Raw genomic sequence first — 19,871 nt, 5'->3', positions numbered from 1 at the left:
ACACCGTAGGCGCTCCATGCATATCAGCGTCCACTCCGGAAGGAGGACTAAAAGTGGCCACTGTCACTGCCAGCGCACCCGAAGCGGCCCGGTGCAGCGCAAGCGAGAACCATCCCGCCCTGGCTTCCTCCGCCGCCAACAGCTAGCTCTGCGCCGCCAGGTGCGGAGGTGCGGTCAGATGCTGAAGCGCGGGGCGCCGCCAGGGGGCGCCGGGCCGGCCGGGCCCAGCCACCTGCGCCTCCCACGCGCGCGCCCCACCCTGAAACTCGCGGGGGGTGACGAGGGGGCGACCGGGCTCGTCCCTAGAGTGCCTACGGCTGTGCAGCCCTTACTTCTGGGGACCTCGAGGCGGCTAGCCGTTGCCACCGGGTGACACTTATTGAACGCTTACTGTGTACCCCTTCTTTTATTTGATGCTTCCTGCAACTCCATGAGGCTGGTGTGCATTCTCAGGGGGCAGGTGGCGACACAGAGGCCGCCTCCGCAGCTTGCAATTTTAGGGGCCTCCCGGCGGCCTCACGCAACCACCACCGTCTACTGAACACTTACTATGTACCCTCTATTTTATTTAACGCTCCCTCCAAACCAATGCGGCCGCCGTTGCATGGCCATTAGACAGGTGGGGACACAGGGCCCCAGATAAGTTAAGTCACCCAGGGTCTGGGGTCCCCGCCGCCAACCCCACCCCCCGCACACCCACCACCTGGGGGGGGGGAGGAGGAATCAGGCTGCAAACGGGGCCCCCCCCTCGTGCAGCCCTCAGCAGAACTTGGGAAAGGCGCGGGCCGGGGACTCTCCCGGGACCAGAAGGGGATTCCAGGCCCCCCCGCTCCGAAAGTCCGAGCCGGCCTTGCGCGCTGGAAATCCCGCGCGCGCCCCGAAACGCGGTGCAGCTGCCGGGAAATCAGGAGGAAAACTTCTGCTTTTTTTTTCTTTTCTGGCACTCACGCTCCCCGCCACCCCCCCCCCGCGCCCTCCTCCCGGCTCTCGCCCCCACGTGGGCGCCCCCCGCGCGGCGCTCCGCCCGCTCCCCGACGTCGGCCAACCGTAGCGCGACTTTCTCTCGCCTTTGTTGGCTCGCCAATAGGAGGGGCGGACGCGCCACCGAGGCCACGCCTCTGGTTACGAGTCTATAAATGTGTGCGCCGGCGGCCGCAGGCTCAGATCGCTGAAGTCGTGGACGCGATCGTCTTCTTTGCAGCCGTGCGGATTATTCTTGCTGAGGCTTTTGCCGTTTTTCTTTTTTTCCTTTTTTGGGGGAGGATTTCGCTGCCTTCCGAAGGTCTTGAACGAGCGCTCGGGCTCCGTGGGAAGGTTTTGGGCTTTCCGGCCTCGGATTTTGCATTTTCTCGCTTGGGACTGTCGTGGGGCTGCTTTCCACTGTGGATTATAACTGCAACATGACCCTGGAAGAGCTCGTGGCGTGCGACAACGCGGCGCAGAAGTAAGTAGCCGGGGCTGTGGCCGCCTGAGGGCAGCCCGGCCGGGCGGGGACCTGAGCGACCGGTGCCCGGCCGGGCGGAGCGCTGACCCTCCCTCCTTCTCTCCTGACCCCAGGATGCAGACCGTGAGCGCCGCTGTAGAGGAGCTCCTGGTGGCCGCGCAGCGCCAGGACCGCCTCACCGTGGGGGTGTACGAGTCAGCCAAGTTGATGAATGTGTGAGTCACACCCCGTCCCCGGACTGGGCGCGGGTGGGGACCCCCTCCGCTCTGCACACTCCCTGCGGCACCTCTGTCTCGCACAGGGCTAGGATTTCCCCAAGCGTCCCCACTGTGGACGGAGGGCCTCTAGGCTTGCTTTCGGCGGCGGGGGACGGGGGGGGAAGGTTGCAGTATCCTGACGTTGCTGCGTTTGTTTGCAAGTGCCCACCACCATATTTGCTCCGGCCTTCCCACCCCCAAATATTTTGAAGCATGCATTCCCCCCGCCCAGCTGCATGCACCCTCAATCCCTTCCGCGCCTTTGGTTTCTCTTTGCTTTTCGAAACTCCCCTGTGTACAGCGGCCTTTCCTCAGCCCCCAGCTGACCCGTCTCCTTCCTGCGGCTCCCTTAGGGACCCTGACAGCGTGGTCCTGTGCCTTCTGGCCATTGACGAAGACGAGGAGGATGACATCGCCCTGCAGATCCACTTCACACTCATCCAGTCTTTTTGCTGTGACAACGACATTAATATCGTCCGGGTGTCAGGCATGCAGCGCCTGGCCCAGCTGCTGGGTGAGCCAGCGGAGACCCAGGGCACCACTGAGCCCCGAGACCTGCACTGCCTCCTGGTCACGGTGAGTTGGGCCTGGGACTTGCCCCACCCTCTGCCCGGGCACCTGGGCCCGTGTTTGTCAACAAAGTTGAGCTGGCCGCTCTCGTACCAGCTCAGCGCTCAGCCATGATCGGCATGTTCCGTGGGCAGCACGGCGGGGCCTCCTTCCCGGGGGAGCTATTTTGAGCTGGCCTGTTTTCCCCAGAGGGGCCCTGGGAGAGGGAGGCTCCCTGCCCACTCCTGAGGCTCCCACTGAACCCCATCTTTCCCCCCATCACAGAACCCTCACACAGACGCCTGGAAAAGCCACGGCCTGGTGGAGGTAGCCAGTTACTGCGAAGAGAGCCGAGGGAACAACCAGTGGGTCCCCTACATCTCCCTCCAGGAGCGTTGAGACTCTTCCCAGCATCAGAACCTGCTGGGTTGCTACGAAAAAAAAAAATAAAATAAATATTTGACCCCTCCCCCCCAGAACAACCCCCCCAAACGACCCAACCTGTGAGACCATGGGGGCAGAATCACTGGAGAAGAGGGGAGCGTGCGGCTGCCCCCAGGGCGGTGAGCCTGGAGCAGCGCCCCGCTGCGGCCCCCTGGGAGAGGAGAAGAGGGGGCCCCGGGCCAGCAGGAGAGGGGAACCTGGAGCTCAGGCTCTGCAACAGAGCAGCTGGAGTTGGGGAGCTGCGGCCTCCCCCACAGTGGAGGGCCTGGACTCCACACTCGGGGTGGAGCGAGACCTACTGTGTCCCCCCACCCTGCTTGAGACCGGCGCTGACATCTGCATGGGCCTCGCTTGAGCGGGGTTCTGCACCCTTGCCAGGACTAGACTTTGGGACTTGGGAGCTGGGGCTCATGTTGCTCTCTGTACCCAGGAACTCCCAGTTTGCAGAGGGAATAGACAATCTATTTTGTTACTTGCACTTGTTACTTGAACCACTGAGAGAGATGGGGAAGCTTACAGATACATATATTTTTACTTCTACGATGACCTTGTAATAAACTTCTAAAGCTTTTGGGTTCTTGTGTCTTTGTCACCCCGGAGAGGGGCCAGGACCTCTGCCCCGCTCCCCACACCCCAGCGGCACTGCCCCCCAAACCTCCTCCTGCAGGCTCACCAGGAAGTGTTACTTAAGTCCCTGTTAGCAGCTCCAGGCTCCTTTGCAAAAACAGTGCCTCTTCTCTCTGCAGCCGGCGCCAACCAAGCCCAACAAACCTTTGCCTCTTTTTTTTTTTTTTTTACCCTCCCTCCTCCTGCCCCATAGCAATTAAAAGACCGGTTTATTACGAAACCTGGCCGCTGTACCACCCCTGTTACTGGCTATGCTGGAGCCAACTCCAAGCTCCGGGCATATAGAGACGCACCCCTGGGGAGCTGGCTGCAGCCCCTGCCTGCCCCGCTGCCACCAACTCAAGGTCCAGAGGGGTCAAGGGGGGCACCTGGACCCCGGGGTGCTCAGGGCTCAGAGCTGCCCTAGCAGGGCTGGCCTTGCAGGAAGAGCGCCTCTGGGCAACCCCCAGGGAGGGGCCTTCCACCGCACCCAAGCCTTCTCCCTCCCAGGATAGGCTTCTTCATTGCACTAGAAAAAGATTTTTTTCTTTCCCCAAACTAAGATCAACAAGCAAAGAACACCCAAGGAAGTCCTGCTCTCAGCCCAGCTGGGCTTGGCACGGTGCTGCGCTTTGCCTCTAAACCGAAACTGTAAGGCCTGGCCGGCCACCTCCCGGTTCTCCCGAAGCTGCAGGCGCGGGGGCTCCCCGGCCGCCGGCTGGGAGCCCGAGCCCCGCCTCAGTCTTCCCGCCTCAGGTCTGCGGGGTGGGCTCCCGGCGCCTGGGCAGCAGCGTGTCCCTGCGCCCCGCGGGGAGGGGGATGGAGGGGCGGGCCCCGCCGCAGGCCGCGACCTTTCCCCGGAGCCCTACGTGGGCGCGGGAGGAAAACCCCAGCGGCCCCGCGGGAGTCACGGGGCTGGGGGGAGCCCCGGCGGGGGGATGGGAGGGAGAGAACGATGGAGGGGGAAGTCCCAGAGGGAAGGAGGGGGGGGCGGGGATTCCTCCTGGGTGTGGGAGGAAGGAGAGAGCCGAAGTGGGGAGATGGGATCCCTGAGGGGGGGAAGGAGGCCCCGAGATGGAGCCCTCGTGGGGACCCCCGTGGGGGGAGCGGCGGAAGGAATCTTCAGAGGTTAGGGGGAGGCGAGATGCAAAGTGAGGGAGGGGCCAGAGCCCTGAGGGATGGAGGGGGGAGTCTGGAGACGAGGGTTGGGTGTTGAGGGGGAGGTGTGGAGGGACCTGGGGGTTGGGGGGCGCTCAGAAAGGACCCCTGTACCGGGTGGGAGAGGGGAGCGGGGAGGCCCAAGCCCCGAGGAGGGGGAAGGGGGCAGATGAAGGGAGCCCCAGGGGGAAGGTGAGAAGGAAGAGGGGGACTCCAAGGAGGGGGGGGAATGGGGAGGGCGAATTCCTGAGACAGAGCCCAGAGGGGAGGGAACCTGGGAAGGGGAGCAGAGGCTGAAGGGTTCCCCCCCCCACCTCAGGGGGAGGGGGCTTGATGGGGAAGGACTAGTGGGGACAAGGGGCAGCTCTTGGTGTTGCAAGCTCATCCGCACCGGGCAGCCTCTCTGTTCTCATCTTGATTCCGACCACCCAGGGGGCTGTGACCTCTGACCCTCTCGTCCCTAGGTCCTCTGTCCAGCAGGGCGAGGCCCCAGGCCTCCGGGCCCCACGGACATACAAGGCGTGGATGGGACTCCAGCTGTGTGATCCTCAGCTGGTACCCCAACCTCTCTGTGCCTCTGCCCCACTGCCCGGAAATCGGGATAATAATGCTGTCTACCTCACAGATGGTTGACAGGGTTAATATTTTTTAGATTAGGGCTTCCCACATAGAAAGTAGAAGAAGGATTGGCCATTAGCACTGCTATCCCAGCACTATTATTATGCCCAGTGCATTTCTAGAATCATCTCCTTACTCCACCCTGTGAGTTAGCAGAGCCGAGATTAGGGTGAGCCTTCCATGCAAAATTTAAGAAAGCGGGTGCCCCAGACTCAGCAAACTGAAGACTATTTTCAAGCAATATTTTAGAAACTCAAATGCAAGGAAAGGGCAGGACACTTTTGCTCGTGAACAGGGTCGTAGATTACAGTAGGTTTGGCGTGGCTGATTTCTCCTTCTGTCTCAGGCTCCAGAGCCTCTCCTTTCCTGACCCTGGGTCTCATTTAAACTTCGGATATTTGGTTCCTTCACTTTGCGGGTGAACATCGAAGGCTGGGGAGGGGTGTGGCCTCCCAGATCAGAGAGAGGAACCCAAGGCTTGGGATTCAAACCCCAGCTCTCTGGGCATTCCCCTGCACAGACGCAGAGGGTCGCGGCTCTTAGTTTCCAGCAGTGGTTCTCCGGATACTGTCTCCGTTGCTTCTTCGGTGGTGGTGGTGGTGGTGGTGCATTAACGGGGAGTAGGAAGTCCATTTTCCAGAAGAGGAGATGAGGCCCAACATGAAGGAGGCACAGACTGGCCAAGATCTTGAATTGTCACCAAGGGGCTAGGCAGCCCCTGGGGAAAATGCAGGCTGGGGGTGAGGGGACAGATGGCACGGTCCCCAGGACACCGCTCCCGCACAGTTCACGCCAGAGAGGGCCAGAGAGAAGCCGCCCCAGGTCACCTCTGCAGGTGACTCCTCTGGACTTCCACTGCTGGGGGCTGGGGGCTGGGGGCCAGGAGACTGCAACATCAGCAGGAGGGTGCAGGCAGACCCGCGTGGTGGGGTGCAGGTTCGCCTCAGGTACCCAAGCTCGCCTCTGTCCATGCCTACACCCGTGGCCCTGAGGCAGGCACGCATGCAGGTGCATACCCCCCCCCCCCATGCGGCTACATGTGCACGCAGCTCCCCAGGCCCCAGACACACTGTCACCCACTCGGGCCCACCCAGGCGCTCCTGGGCAGAGGGCTGGAAGTCCGGCTTCATCCCACCCCCTTGGGCAAGTCGCTTAGCTTCTCTGAGCTCCCTGTCCACGCTGGTCCAGTAGACACATAGCCTCCCTTGAGCGTCTGTCTGCGTGTGTACATACACCCGCCCAAATGGACGTGGGCACAGGGTTACGTGCATGTTGATAAGTATGTAAATACAGATGTCATCTCTGCCCCCAGGTCTTAACAGTGTGTAGGATTTAAGCTAGTTCCTGAACGCTCTGTGCCCAGAGAAGCGGGCTGGCCTTGGGAGCATGTCCTGAAACACGTAACATAGCCCCGGACTTGAGGACAAGCAGGGGCCTAGGAGGAAGATGGCCAAACATGGCAGCCAGGCGGAGATCAGTGTCAGAACAGCCGACGTTGCCTGGGGCAGCTTCTGCCCTGTTATCTCCGTCCAGCCTCAAAACAACTCCACGAGGTAGCTCCTGTCATTATCTGCTTTTCACAGAAAGGGAGCACAAGGGCTCAGAGAGTGCAGTAACTTGCCCAAGGTCACACAACGGGACCGTGGTACGATCAGGGACCAAGCCAAGGCCTGTGTGATGCAGAGCTAGGTTTTTATATCTGTTTATATTTTTATTTTTATGTAATTGAGATATAATTTACAAACCATAAAATGTACCCCTTTACAGGGTTATTTAGGGGTTTTTAGCATACTACACAGATTTGTGCAGTTACCACCCCTGTCTAGTTCCAGAACATTCCATCACCCCAGAAGAAGCCCTGTCCTTGTTAGCAGTCACTCCCCAGCCCCTCCCCCAGCTCCTGGCACCCATGAATCCATTGCCCATCTCTGTGGCTTTGCCTTGTTTGGCACATCTCACAGAAATGGGATCACAGCCCCGATTGGCTTCTGATCCTTGCATGATATTTGGAGGTTCATCCATGCTGTGTGTGTGTCACTGTCAAACTTGGATAGCCTGCCCCGCATCTGTTGTCCCATGTGTGCATGCGAGCATCCTTCCGTGTAGACAAGGACACACGGGAGGGCACTCCGTGTTGCCCGCGGCTGACATCAGCAAGCACCCCGGTGGGGCTTTGCACCACACCTCACGCCCAGACCCTGCTTGTACACCTGCCGTCCAAGCTCTGCCTTGGGCACACGTGGACCGCTCTGCTCTGAACCCCTCATACGATCCCTCCCCAAGCGAACTGCGGCTCAGCTTTCTTTGTTCTCGTGTCAGACGTGCCCCTCTTTGGGGAAGGTCTCCACACAGGACCTCCGAAAGCCTGTCTCCTGTCTCCAGCTCCGCCCTTCCAGGTTCCCAGCACCTGCTTGTGTGTAAGGACACATTTTTTTTTTTTAAGATTTTGTTTATTTATTTGACAGAGAGAGACATAGCGAGAGCAGGAACACAAGCAGGGGGAGTGGGAGGGGGAGAAGCAGGCTTCCCGCAGAGCAGGGAGCCCGATGCGGGGCTGGATCCCAGGACCCCGGGATCATGACCTGAGCTGAAGGCAGACGCTTAACGACTGAGCCACCCAGGCGCCCTGTAAGGACACATTTTATCCTGCCTGTGACCCCCTGACACTTTGGAAATGCTTGGGCACAGAGACTTCTGAGTTGTGTACAGAGATTGACCCACTGATGATGACCTCCTTCTCTAGGACAGACTGTTTTGTCCCTGAGGGACGCACGCTGGCCTGCCAGGTGCTGGGTCCTGACCAGATTGAGTGACACCACCCATGGCAGGGAAGCTGGAACCCGGCCCTGTGGGGGCGGCCGGCTGTGTGCCCTAAGGCAAGTTGCTTCACCTCTGTGGGCTCAGTTTCTTTATCTGTGCAATGGGGATACTAATCAGGAGTGCCCATCTCTTGGGGTTGTTGTGAGCATTAGTTGGTTGAAATATGTAAGGCATTTAGAACAGCAGGGAGCCTTCCAGAAGACTTAGCTATTATTACACGAGTCGGTGGTATGTGACTATTTACAGGAGTCTTTCTACCTGAACGAGGTGTCTGTCCATCTACCTGTGAGTCGTGGGCACCCAGAACCCCTAACCAACTGGGGTCTCACGGTTATACCTCACAGTTATAACCTATAGGTTATACCTATACCTAGACCCCTCCCTCCTCCCCAGGGCTGGGAGCTGCTGATTCTGCAACATGGTGGAGCCTCTGCCTGAGAAGGTGGCTCTGGGTGTAAGTTCTGGGGGGGCAGCAGATGTGGCTGGTGGCCGGAGGACTGTGCTCAGCTGTAGCCGTGGATGGCCGCAGGTACGTGCACACGCACACCTGTGTGCTTATGCATGGGAATAGCATACACTCAGACCCTCAGACTTGCAAATGGGCGTGGCCACACACACACACACACACACACACACACACACACACACACTGTTCTTAACCTCGTGCTGTGCCCGCTGTAGGAGTGTCCGGGAGCTCCTGTAACAAAGTGACGGGGCGGGGGGGGGGTGCTCCACAGCAGAAATGGCCTGGCCTCTGGTTCTGGTGGCCACGAATGTGAGCTGAAAGTGTCCCTCTGTGGCTCGGAGGGAGGATCTTTCCAGGCCTCTCTCCTTTTGGTGGGATTTGGGTGTGGTCCCCCTGAGTCCTCCCATCGGCTTCCATGCATGTGCATCTCTGTGTCCAAAGGACGCCTTCTTGGGGGGACACCAGCTGTATGGGGTTAGGCCCGCCTTCATGGACCCGTCTCTACGGTCTGCAAACAGCCTCCCTGCAGATAAAGTCCCATCCAAGCATACCAGGGACCAGGGCTTCAACCTCCTGTGCGCGGACACAGTTCACCCCGTCACCCCCCCCCCACAGAAATACCCAAACACATCCTCCCAGTCACACATGTAGACACATGAGAGCCGGCCTCCCATTCAACAGATGTGTGCACACACGCATACGCACCAACACACACCCCTCTTTAGCTGGTTCTCTGGGCTTTCCCAGCCGGGGCTCAATGACCAGGAAATGAATAAGGACACCCATCCGGGGGGCCCCCAGGTCTTCACACCAGAACCAGGGAGGGGAGGGGGAGAGTTATTTCTTTATCCACCAAATGTGTCCCAGAGTCCTTCCTGCCTCCCCTGAGGGCGTCCTGCAGCGGTCCTGCCCTATGGCAAGGCTGGGGGCTGCTGAGAATCACTGCAGGTGACCGCTGTGGGGTGCTCAGGGGCACTCGGGTAGCATCCCTGCCGGGTTCTCCCATAGCAAGTTGCGCGGGCAACTGCTGGGCCCAGCTCACCTCTGGCTCCTTCCAGTAGGTAAGCCGGCTCCGGGAGGGGTGGGGGCGTGTTTTTCCGGAAATGATGTGCCCTCTTCTAGGAAAGCAGCAGAAGGAAGCCATTCCAAAATACTTCTCTCCTCCTTCCTCCCAGGGGTCAGGGCGGGACTCCGGCCTGTCCCACCCCCGCCTTCACCTTTTCCCTTCCTTCTGGAACCACCGCAAGCATTCCCCAAACCCCACAGTCCTCACCAGCCTGGGGTGTCCTGCCTGGTGCCTCATCCTTCCTGTTCTCTCCTGACCCTGATCCCCAGGCAGGGGGCGTGGGTTTCTGCTAGATTTTCAAGGTACCGGTGGTGCCCAACTCGTGGCTGGGCACACGTGAAGGTGGGGAGGCGATCCAAGAGCTTGGCTTTATCTGTTGGAAGGGGACAGTCTGGGAATGACAGACAGCCCTGGAGCTGTAGGACGAGGGAGAGAGCTGCGTGCCGCCAGCCCGGGCTGGTGAAGGTCATGTGTGCCAGGGACCCACGGTGGCCGGCGACCGCCTCCGGAGACCCAGAACCACCCAGCTTGACGCACAGCCCGAATGCCACCCCCTCCCCCAAGGACGCACGGCAGACACACTTACAGACACACAGAAGCTCCATCTGGAGAAGCCCCTCCCTGCCCTTTCCCTGCATTGTTCGTACCTCCTCTTTCCCACCCTACCCCCCTCCTCCCGGGCGCGGGCGCCGGAGGTTCCCAGGCTCTGGGGCTGGGGTGGGGTGGGATGAGGGGCGGCTCCGGGCGGCCGAGGCCCAGCCGAAGACCCTCGTGCACACGGGGCTGCTCTCGCCCCATGCGTGAGCACCCACATGTCGGAGCGGGAGCGTGCGATCACGTGCGTGCACGCGTGGGGCGACGTTTGTGCCGCGGCGTCCACAGCAGGAGCGCCATAAATTCCTCGGGTGGCTGCAAGGGGGAAGGAGGAGAGGGGCAGCCGCACAGCTTTGGATTCGAGTCGGCTCTCGGCGGCTTACCATCTACCCGCGCGCGGCGCGCAGCGAGCGTGACTCAGTTTCCCCCTCCATAAAAGGGAAAGTCTAATCGCCCTCCCACGTGGCGAGGTGAAACCATTTAATGCACGGAAGCGCTTTGCAAAACGCTCGGCCTTGAGAACCCTGACCACGCCTTCCCTCCACCCCATCCTCCCGCCAGACACTCTGGGGGTGGAGAGGGGCGCTGACCCTGGCCCCAGACGCCCCTCCCGACCCAGCAGGCAGGAGTCCCGAATTCCTCGGTACTTAAAATTGGATAATTGGAGACAGAGGCGGGTGTGCGAGAGCCAGAGAAATCCCCGAGTGGGCGAAGTGCAGGGGCCTGTCCCTCTAGTTTCCCCACGTCAGGGGCCCCGACCCTCTCCAGAGCCCCCTCGTGTGCGCCCTGGGCGCGCTGCCGTGCGCGCGGGAGCCCCCGCGCTTGCTGCCGACCCCCTCCCGCGCCCGGCGGTGCCAGCCTCCCGCTGGTGCCCGCCAGGCGCGGTGTCTGCGGCCGCCCCGGGGGTGGGGTGGGGGGGCTCTGCGCCGGCGGCCGTCCCGGCGGCGTCTCCCTCCCCCAGCCCCTGGCGGCGGGCGGCCCGGCCGAGGGCGGGGCGTCTGCACAGACCCTCCTTTTGTGAGCGGCGCCTTCCCCGGGCGGCCTGGCGCGCAGGGCCCGGGCACCGCGCCAGCGCCCGGAATAGCCTCCCTGCCCCGCTGGCCGCCCCACGCCCCGCCGGAGCCGCCTGACCTGCCTGGCCGGGCGCGGGCGTGGGCAGGCCGGGCAGTGGCGGCGCGGGGATCGGGTGCGTGCTCAGCGGCACGGGCTGCACCGCCACCGACCCTCGTGCAGCAAGGCCTACTGTGTGCAGCCCCCTGACTGTGTGGGGGGCCGACTGTGTGCAGAACACTGTCTGAATGCAAAGCCTACGGTGTGCAGACCCGCACCTACATGCAAACGCGCATGTGCAGACTTCTGCCACGTGCAGGACCTACTGTGTGCAAGACCCTGTGTACAGTCCCTCTCCTATGTGAAAATTCCCATGTGGGCAGACCCCCATCTGCATACAAACACCCACGGCGAACAGATGTCCTCACGCGTGCAAATACCTACTGTGTGTGGCACCGGGGTGTGTGCATGAACCCACTGTGCACGGGCATAGACATGCTCACAAATGTCCATTTGTGGAGAAATCCCCTATTTTCAACTACTCTCATCTGTGCAGGTATCCACATGTGAGTGAAAATCCTAATGCATGCACACCTGCGGCCGGATGCACCCTGTGTGGTCATCAAGAGAGCGCAACGTGTTCCAAGTTCAAATGCTCTCTCTGCAGACCGCCTGCACCAGTGGATTTAGGGGGAGCAGCATTCGGGGCGGCCACGGAGAGCTGAGACCCTCTCCAGTTGTTCTTCGTGTATGCTTCAGTTTACCCCATCCGGAGAGACTTTGCTGTTTGATTCTCTTCTGGCTCCGGTTGTGAGGGGCTCTGACTGTGCGGGAGGAAGTGGGTTGGACCCCTCCCCCCCCCCCCCCCCCCCCCCCCCCGTGCATTGTGTGGGTCTGCGCAGAGGACTCACTCATGCAGGGTTGGAGGCAGGGCCTCCTGGGACCTTCCTGGAAGCCCAGGGGGCAGGTGCAAGGGCAGGCGGGCTCTGTGGCAGGATGCCAGCGGGTGGCTTCCCTGAAACTGGGCACAGCAGCTGGGAGAGGTTTCCGGCCCACCCGGCCCCACCTGGCCCCGGGCACTCTCGGCAGATGGGCGGGGCAGGCAGGTAATGCCAAGGAGAAGCCCGGCCCCAGACTGCACATGCCCGCACAGAGCCACCAGAGGACCTGTGCACACACACCTGCCTGCGTGGGCCATGCCCGTGCTAATCCTGCACCCTGTATGCAAACGTGTGTGGTTGTGCACGCTCACAGGCTTGCACTTGTGGGCTGCACCAGAGCCACAGAACACAGCAATGGCTCTGGGGATCCATATTCACCCTTAGGCTCCACAGGACAGAGATGCTTGTCAGATTTGCTCACTGCTCTGCTCTAGCACCTGACAGTTGGTTGGCGCTCTGTAAATATTTGTGGAGTGAGCAAATGGATAAAGGGACGCATCACTTTGCAACTATGTACCGAGTGTCTAGCTGCACTGGGCGCTTGTACGTCCAGGAGCAACAAAAAGATCCTTAGACATTCTAGGCCCATAGTTAGGGATGAGAATAAGCTCACACTTGTCCGAACCTGTGGACACCATGCGCCTCGATCAGGAAACATTGAGTCCGCTTTAATTCATTCACCGCAGAAACCAGAGCCAGGTGTACACACACAGCCCTCGTGGATATGCATTTTTGAGCACATGATTATCCCTCTTCTCTCCCTACAATCTGCCTGCACTAACCGTCCCAGCCGCCCAGGTTCCTGACCTCCCCTCGTGAGGCCACTGGGTGTCCACCGCTTGGTTTCGAGAGATTCCTCAGGGCACAGTGAGCCTCGAACACCACTCCCCAAACATCTCTGTTATCAGGTGGCCCCAGGGCTTGGAGTTTCCACCATCTGGGCTTCTCCTAAGGGCTTCGGCTGTTGTCTGCAGAAGGCTCCAGAAAACATGCAGCCAGAGTTGGCAAGGGCAGAGCCATGCAGGTTGGGGGACTTGGCAGTGTGGCTCCTGGATATTCCCAAAAACCATCCTTCCATTTTACAGCCAGGGAAACTGAGGCCCAGAGAAGGGGGGGGTGTTCCTGTGGAGTTGGAGAGGGGAGGGGCAGACTATGAGAAGCAGATGCTCTGCGGGGTAGGGGGGGCACTTTCCTTCTCATTCTTTTGCAGCCCAAACCAGTAGATTCCCACGGCTGCCTGCTGGGGTGGGGACAGGAAGGTGGGGGACTGCACTGGGAGGAGGAGGCCTTCGAGGGGGGGCTGTCTGCGTCCTGGAGACAGGCAGAGAGGCAGGAGGCCCTGAAACACACACACAGCTACAGAGGCCCGATCCGGTGCGCGCAGAAGCAAGCTGGCTCTTTCCCGTCGCGGATGCCCTCTTCCCAGCCTTCAGGTGGGGTTCCTGGGGTCACTGCCCTGCCTGCAAGAGAGTGAGTGACTGTGTGCAAGCCCGTGCCCATGTGTGTTTGGAGTGCATGCACGTGTGCGTAGGCGACCTGCCTGTGTGCACGTGCATATATTTCTGTGTGTATCGAGGTGGATGTGTGTGTTCTGTGTGTGCGGACATGTTGTTGTGTATGTGTGCACATACGCGGGTGTTTGCACGTATATATAAGTGTGTGCATGTGCTGTGTGAATGCTGTATGTGTATGGGCACACGTGTGTTTCTATGCATGTGTATTTTGTATGTATGTACACATGTGTGCTTGGGTGCCTTGTGTGTTTGCACCTCTGGGTGTGCTCACACACGCTTGTGGGTATGTATGTGCATATTTTTGGAGCGTCTGTCTGTGTGTGTGTTGGGTGCTGTAGGTGTCCCAGCATCCAAGCTCCAAATCCAGGCATCTTCACTTTCATGGGATCCGGGGCCACTCCTATACACTCAGCCACAAAGGTAACAACAAGCTGTGGTCTATTGTCTCTCTACCATAGAGCACGTGTTTTTTCTAAACACCTCATATTTATGTTTTTAAAGCCAGGTTCTATTGAGGTATAATTCACAAAGAGTAAATTCATGCATTTTAGGTGTACAATCCCGTGAGTCCTGACAAACAGATACCATTCTGAGTCCTTGCATGATCAAGATTTAAAGTAGGTCCATCCTCCCGGAAGCCCCCTGCTGCCCCTGGTCAGCCTGCTCTCCCCATTACCAGCCCCTGCAACCGAGGGGCTGCTCTGGGCTCCCAGTTCGGCCTTTCCTAGGAAGTCGTAAAAATAGGATCACCCAACCTGCAGCCGTCCGAGTCCGCTCCTTAAACCCAGCATGCTGCATTTGACAGGTCTCCGCGGTGTTGCATATATAAGTAGTTTGTATCACCTCAAAAAGAAACTTAGTCTCCATCAGCTGTGGCTCCCTACCTCCTCCCCTAACCCTAACCCCCTTCCCTACTGCAGATGTGCCTGCTCTGGAGGGTTCATGCAGGTGGACTCACACTGAACTCTTGGCCTTCTGTTTCTGGTCCCGCCCTCCCTCTAGGCTTGTCAAGGTCAGTTCGTCTCTGTGTATTGCTGATTCCTGCTCCATCATAGGGATGGTGGCCCTCAGTTTACCCATTCACCAGGGGTGGATAGCTGGGCAGTTCGCAGGGTTGGGTAATTAGGAATCAGGATGCTCTGAACATTCACCTGTGGGGTGTGGTGTGGACCTAAGTTTTTATTTCTCTAGGATAACACCGAGGGGTGGGATTCCTGGGCCCCATGATGAGTACACACCTTAGTTCATTAACTCATTTACTCCTCATAATCTAGGAGGTAAGTACTATGATTAGATCCATTTTATGTGTAAGGAGAGCAGACGCTCCCACAGACCTGTCTGTCTGTCTCTCTCTCTCACACACACACCCCCAGCAGACAGGATGGATGCTGCGTCCATCACCCAGCCGAGGCCCTGCAGCACCCAAGCAAATGCCCAAGGCTCCCCAGTGCATGCATAGCAGCGTGCTTGCCGTGCCCCACACCCCGGGACCAGACGCTGGTGGGGCCTGCAGACCCAGACGTGCTGCAGACACACTGCGATTTGTTCATCTTTCCAGCCAACCCGTCTCGTCCTGACAGTAATTAGCTCCCAGACTGGCGGGGAGACAGGGAACCCGCTCCGAGTCATCGCTGCGGCGCCACGCCCACAGGCCAGGGGTGTGTGTGTGTGTCCGTCCAGGCTGGGGGCCCCGCTCCTCGCCTCCACCCCAGACGTTACAGACCGGCCCTGCAGAGTCTGGCCTGGGTTCCCACCCCCTCCCTCGAGCCAGCCAGGGCTGTGCACGCACGCCCACCGGGGGTCCCAGAGCACGCACGCGCTTGCCCCCAAACCCGTGCCCGCCTTCACAGCCCAGGCACGCGAGCGCGTCCGTGCCCCGCGGGGAGCCGCCGTCCCCGCGCGCCGGTGGAGCGTGCGCGCGCCCCCGGGCCGCGCGGGGGTGGGTCCCGGGAGCGGGAGGCCCCGCCCCGCGCCTGCCCCGCCCCGCCCCGCGCCTGCCCCGGGCGCCGCCGGAAGAGGTGCGGCGGCGGCGCTGGCGTCACGGGTTTCCACGGGGGCCCCGCGCGGGGGCCGGGATTCCCTGGCGCAGGAACGCCCGTGACGGCGGCGCCGGGAGGCCGGACTGGTCTGGGGGTGACGTCAGCCCCTGTGTTTCTGGAGCCGCGCCGGCGGGAGAGGGACCGGGGGAGAGGGAGTCCGGCCCCCGCTTCACGGATGCGGACACTGAGGCCCGCGGGCTGTCATCCCTGACGCTTCCGTCAAGCGCTCAGCGCGTGGCCGCTGTTGGGTCGCCCTCTCGGGGCTGCGAGAGCCCCGGCGCCCGCTCCCCACGCAGAGACAGGGCCCAGCGCCTTCAGGGCTCCGGACCCCCTGCTGGCGCGCCCGCCTCGCTCCTCGGCAGCGAGAGGGCTCGCGGAGGGCCAGAGGGGGGCCTCGAGCCAGCTCTGTCCACACCGTGGGTCTCTCCCCAGCTCTGGCCGCTGCGGTGGCCAGAGGCGGTGCCCGCGTCCGAGCCAGGGCGCCCGGGCCGCCCGGCGGGGTGTGCCCACCGGTGGCTGCCATCGTGCTGAGGCCTGGGCGAAGGGACTAAAAATAGCTTGGGCGGGGAGGAGAGCTATTTTTAGCCTGAGTGGCGGGCCCTCCCAGTTCCCGGGTCAGCGGCCATTGGGCCAGGGCGGGAGTGGGGGGTTGGGGGCGGGAGGATCCACTTTGCGGGGTCCCCAGCCGTCCTGGGCGTCCCCACCTTCCAGACCCCGGGGTCAGCGCACAGCCAGCCCTGGGGAGGACGGTTGGGGGAGAAAGAGCCTGAGGGGACTAGCTAGCCTTGGGGGTGGGGGAGTGGTTGCCCGAGGCCACCTTTCCTCAACACAACCCCCACCCCCAGCTGCCCGGGGCCTTTTGTTGGGCGGGGAGGCTGCTTTCCATTTTGGGAAGGTGTTGGAATAATTTGCCTGGCTATTTTTAGCCGGTTTGGGGATTCCTCCGCCCAGGGTGGCCACCCGCCTCTCCTCCTTCCTACTGACCCCAAGGCCTGCCTCAACCATAAACGGCACACAAGGACACACAGCTCCCCCCCCCCCCCCCCGAGACGGGCATCTCCTTCGGGCAGACCTGGAGCAGGGAGACCCCCCCCACCCATATTTCCTGGCTGGGGAAGGAAGGGGAGCTCTCAAGGGCGTTCCCACCGTCCAGGTGAGCCAGACATTCTGGCCTCCAGGAATCCATGACATCCCACAGCTGAATTCGATCTCCAGGGCAGGGCCGGCTCCCCAGTCTCTGACCTTTCACCTCCTTTCAGTGTGTGACAGGTCTGTCCCGCTGAGAACAAATCTTGACCCCCCACACCCCTTGGCTGGGGGCTCCCGTGTCCCCCAGAGGAAGATGTGCTTGGTGAGGGTAAACTGAGGCACAGAGCGGCCACAGGAGTGGGCCATATCTTAGGCCACTCCCTGATGTTTTCATCTCTGTTCACACTTGACCGCTTAACAGCTGGGTAACCTTGGGATAGTGACTTCCCCTCTCTGTGCCTGAGCTGCCACCCTCAGGAAAATGGGGTGATAATGGAAATGGAGTTATTGTAAACATGCGAGTGAATATATGAGGGCTGTTAGAGGACGATCCTGGCAGGAGATGGAGCAGGTGGCTTCGGAAAGGACAGTGAGTTGAGTCTGGCTGGAGATGAGAGGGACGTTTTGGGTTCTAGCTGGCTCCACACCTTGAGACCACACTCCAGCCATCTGACTCTTCACGGTCCTTGAGGCTGGCAGGAGGGACCCCATGCTACAGATGGGGAAACCAAGGCTCTGGCATGATTTCATGGCCAAGGGTCTCATGCCGGGTGACACACGGGAGGCCAGCGTGGTCTCCTGACCCTCCTGGCTCGACCCACAGCATATTCCACAGCTGCCTTCTGCATACTTTCAGACGTTCTTTTGCTCATTCAGCAAATATTTGTTGGGCATTGAATGAATTTCCTATGGCTGCTGTAGTGAGTCACCACAAATGTAGTGGCTTAAAGCAACACAGATTTCTTCTCTTTCAGTTCTGGAGGTCAGAAGTCAGAAACCAGTCTTCCTGGACACCAGGTTTCTGCAAGGCTGTGATCCTTCTGGAGGCTCCAGGGGAGAATCCGTATCCCTAGAGGTACCCTGTCATCTCTTGGTTCATGGTCCTGCATCACGTGGACTTTCTCGGGGCTCCCAGCTTCACATCACCTTCTCTCTCTGACTCTGACCCTCCTGCCTCCCTCTCATAAGGAACCCTGTGATGCCCCCCCCCCCCATCCAGGTTATTCTCCCCATCCAAAGATCTTTAATCCCATCCGCAAAGTCTGGAAAACACGCACAGGGGCTGGGCATTAGGATGTGGGTACCTTTGGGGGAACCATGCAGGCAGCTCCTTTGGTCAGACCCTGCTTGGCACGGACAGCCAAGGACAAAAGCTGACCCGTGCCTGCCCTGCTGGAACTCACAGTCTGGGGTCCATGGCCATAGAGATCAGGTGGTCACAATGATGACGAAAAAATTATAAATAAGGTTGCTAGATGAAATACAAGATGCCCAGTTAAATTTGAATTTTATTTTATTTTTTTTAAAGATTTGATTTATTTATTTGACAGAGAGCATGAGCAGGGGGAGGAGCAGAGGGAGAGGGAGAAGCAGACTCCCCGCTGAGCAGGGAGCCCGATGCGGGGCTCGATCCCAGGACCCTGGGATCATGACCTGAGCGGAAGGCAGATGCTTAACGACTGAGCCACCCAGGTGTCCCTAAAAAAATAATTTTAAAAAGCTCTCTAGGATTTGTGTATGTGACTAGGCCACAAGTTATAATTTATCATGGAAGGATTAATCGGAGGTGACAAATAAGCTGCAATGTGTGTTAAGATCACTCAGGCTCGGCGCCTGGGTGGCTCAGTCGTTAAGCGTCTGCCTTCGGCTCAGGTCATGATCCCAGGGTCCCGGTATCGAGTCCCCCATCGGGCTCCCTGCTCCTTGGGAGCCTGCTTCTCTTTCTGTGTGTGTCTCTCATGAATAAATAAATAAAATCTAAAAAAAAAAAAAAATCACTCAGGCTGTGGTGTGGAGAATGGAGCCTAGCTAGGTACAGGACGCTCTGCACCCAGGTGCCCACCGGCGGCTTTTACCTGGGTTTTACGGCCTTGGGGGTGGGCGGGCCCCATGCGGGAAGCTCCGCCCCCTGGGCCTGCACATGCGCATCCTGCCCTCACCGAGAGAAGTTCGGCCAATCGGAGGCCGCGCCGTTGCGGGCCCGCCTCCCCGTGGCGCCTTCCGCGCAGCCTCGGGGAGAGGGGCCTGGAGCCGCGCGAGGCGCGGAGGGTGGGCTCCCGCTCCCGCCGGGGTCCCTCACAGCACCGGCCCCGGGGCGGCCCCGGCAGCAGGGCGGCAGGCGGCGGTGCCTCCTCAGAGAAGGGGGCCCGTCCTCCTCCCGGCGCCTCGCGGGTTCGCAGACCTGAGGCAGGACTGGCCGCGCCGGCCCAGGGGAAGGCAGCCCCGCTTGCTAGCTGGCTCCTGAGGCCTGGCCGGCGCCCCGGGGACAGCGCCTCGCTCACCCCTCCCCCGGGGGCGCGCTCCCCTCCCCGGCACACGGGGTCCCCCAGGGACGCCGTCCGCCGGACACCACCCCCCTCCCCGTGCCCCGGGGAGCCCGGCCCCCCCCACCCCCCCCCGACACACACACACAGGCCCCCCCAGGACACTGGCCCTTCTGGGACACCGTCGCCATCCCCCAGCACCCCCCCCAGGGACGCGGGTCCCCCTGGACACCAGCTCACACGCTGGGCCCCCTACCCCCCCAGCTGCGCTCTCTGGGGTCCGTGGTGGTCGCACCCCTGTCTCCCCAGCCCCACTGTGCAGGGACCGGCCTTCAGGGAGCCCATATTCCCTTTGCATTGCCTCCAGTCACAGCACCCATGACAACGGACAGTGCTGTCTTTACATTTATTTTTCATTTTTTCCAACGTGCCAGTGTATTTTTGTGAGCCAACTGCGTCTGTCCAAGACTGGACAGTCTGCTTGGGGAGGTAAGGCCAGGACTCAAAGTAAATGCTGGCCCGGCTCCGGAGAGACCATTGTCACTTACTTGTACCGTGTGTCCGTTGGAAGTTGAGACCATTACAGCATCTCGAGACTGTCGTCGGCCGGTTTTACTTGTGGAATGCTGATGATGTCCTTCACGCCCATTACGTATCTTCACAACAACCTTGGTACCACTAATTGTGCTCCTTGTACCCAGGAGGAGGCTGGGATGCAGAGCCTTGCGTTGCTGGACGTCTCTCTCTCCGCTAAGTTGCAGGCAGAACCTGCCCTGCTTGCTCCTTTTCCATT

At 60.4% G+C, this 19,871-nt stretch overlaps 1 protein-coding gene across 1 annotated transcript; it reads left to right on the top strand.

Moving 5' to 3' along the window:
- The first annotated feature begins 1,172 nt into the window (after nt 1-1,172).
- On the top strand, nt 1,173-3,265 carry GADD45B (growth arrest and DNA damage inducible beta). Its single transcript, XM_025861277.2, has 4 exons — nt 1,173-1,444; nt 1,558-1,659; nt 2,055-2,277; nt 2,536-3,265. The coding sequence occupies exons 1-4, from the start codon at nt 1,401-1,403 to the stop codon at nt 2,647-2,649; spliced, it is 483 nt and encodes a 160-aa protein (XP_025717062.1). The 5' UTR covers nt 1,173-1,400; the 3' UTR covers nt 2,650-3,265.
- Nucleotides 3,266-19,871: the final 16,606 nt, after the last annotated feature.

Source organism: Callorhinus ursinus, unplaced genomic scaffold, assembly GCF_003265705.2.
Source record: "Callorhinus ursinus isolate GAN/ISIS: 27379988/994484 unplaced genomic scaffold, GSC_fseal_2.0 scaffold77, whole genome shotgun sequence".
In the NCBI taxonomy this organism is placed as follows: domain Eukaryota; kingdom Metazoa; phylum Chordata; class Mammalia; order Carnivora; family Otariidae; genus Callorhinus; species Callorhinus ursinus.
Note: the sequence above shows the minus strand (reverse complement) of the source record. Positions and strands in the feature narration are given on the sequence as shown.

Bases quoted from the DNA above. Each gene is read 5' to 3' on its own strand.
- GADD45B (XM_025861277.2), top strand. From the start codon at position 1,401: ATGACCCTGGAAGAGCTCGTGGCGTGCGACAACGCGGCGCAGAA. The intron at 1,660-2,054 runs GTGAGTCACACC...CGGCTCCCTTAG, and splicing joins TCAGCCAAGTTGATGAATGT to GGACCCTGACAGCGTGGTCC. The intron at 2,278-2,535 runs GTGAGTTGGGCC...CCCCCATCACAG, and splicing joins TGCACTGCCTCCTGGTCACG to AACCCTCACACAGACGCCTG.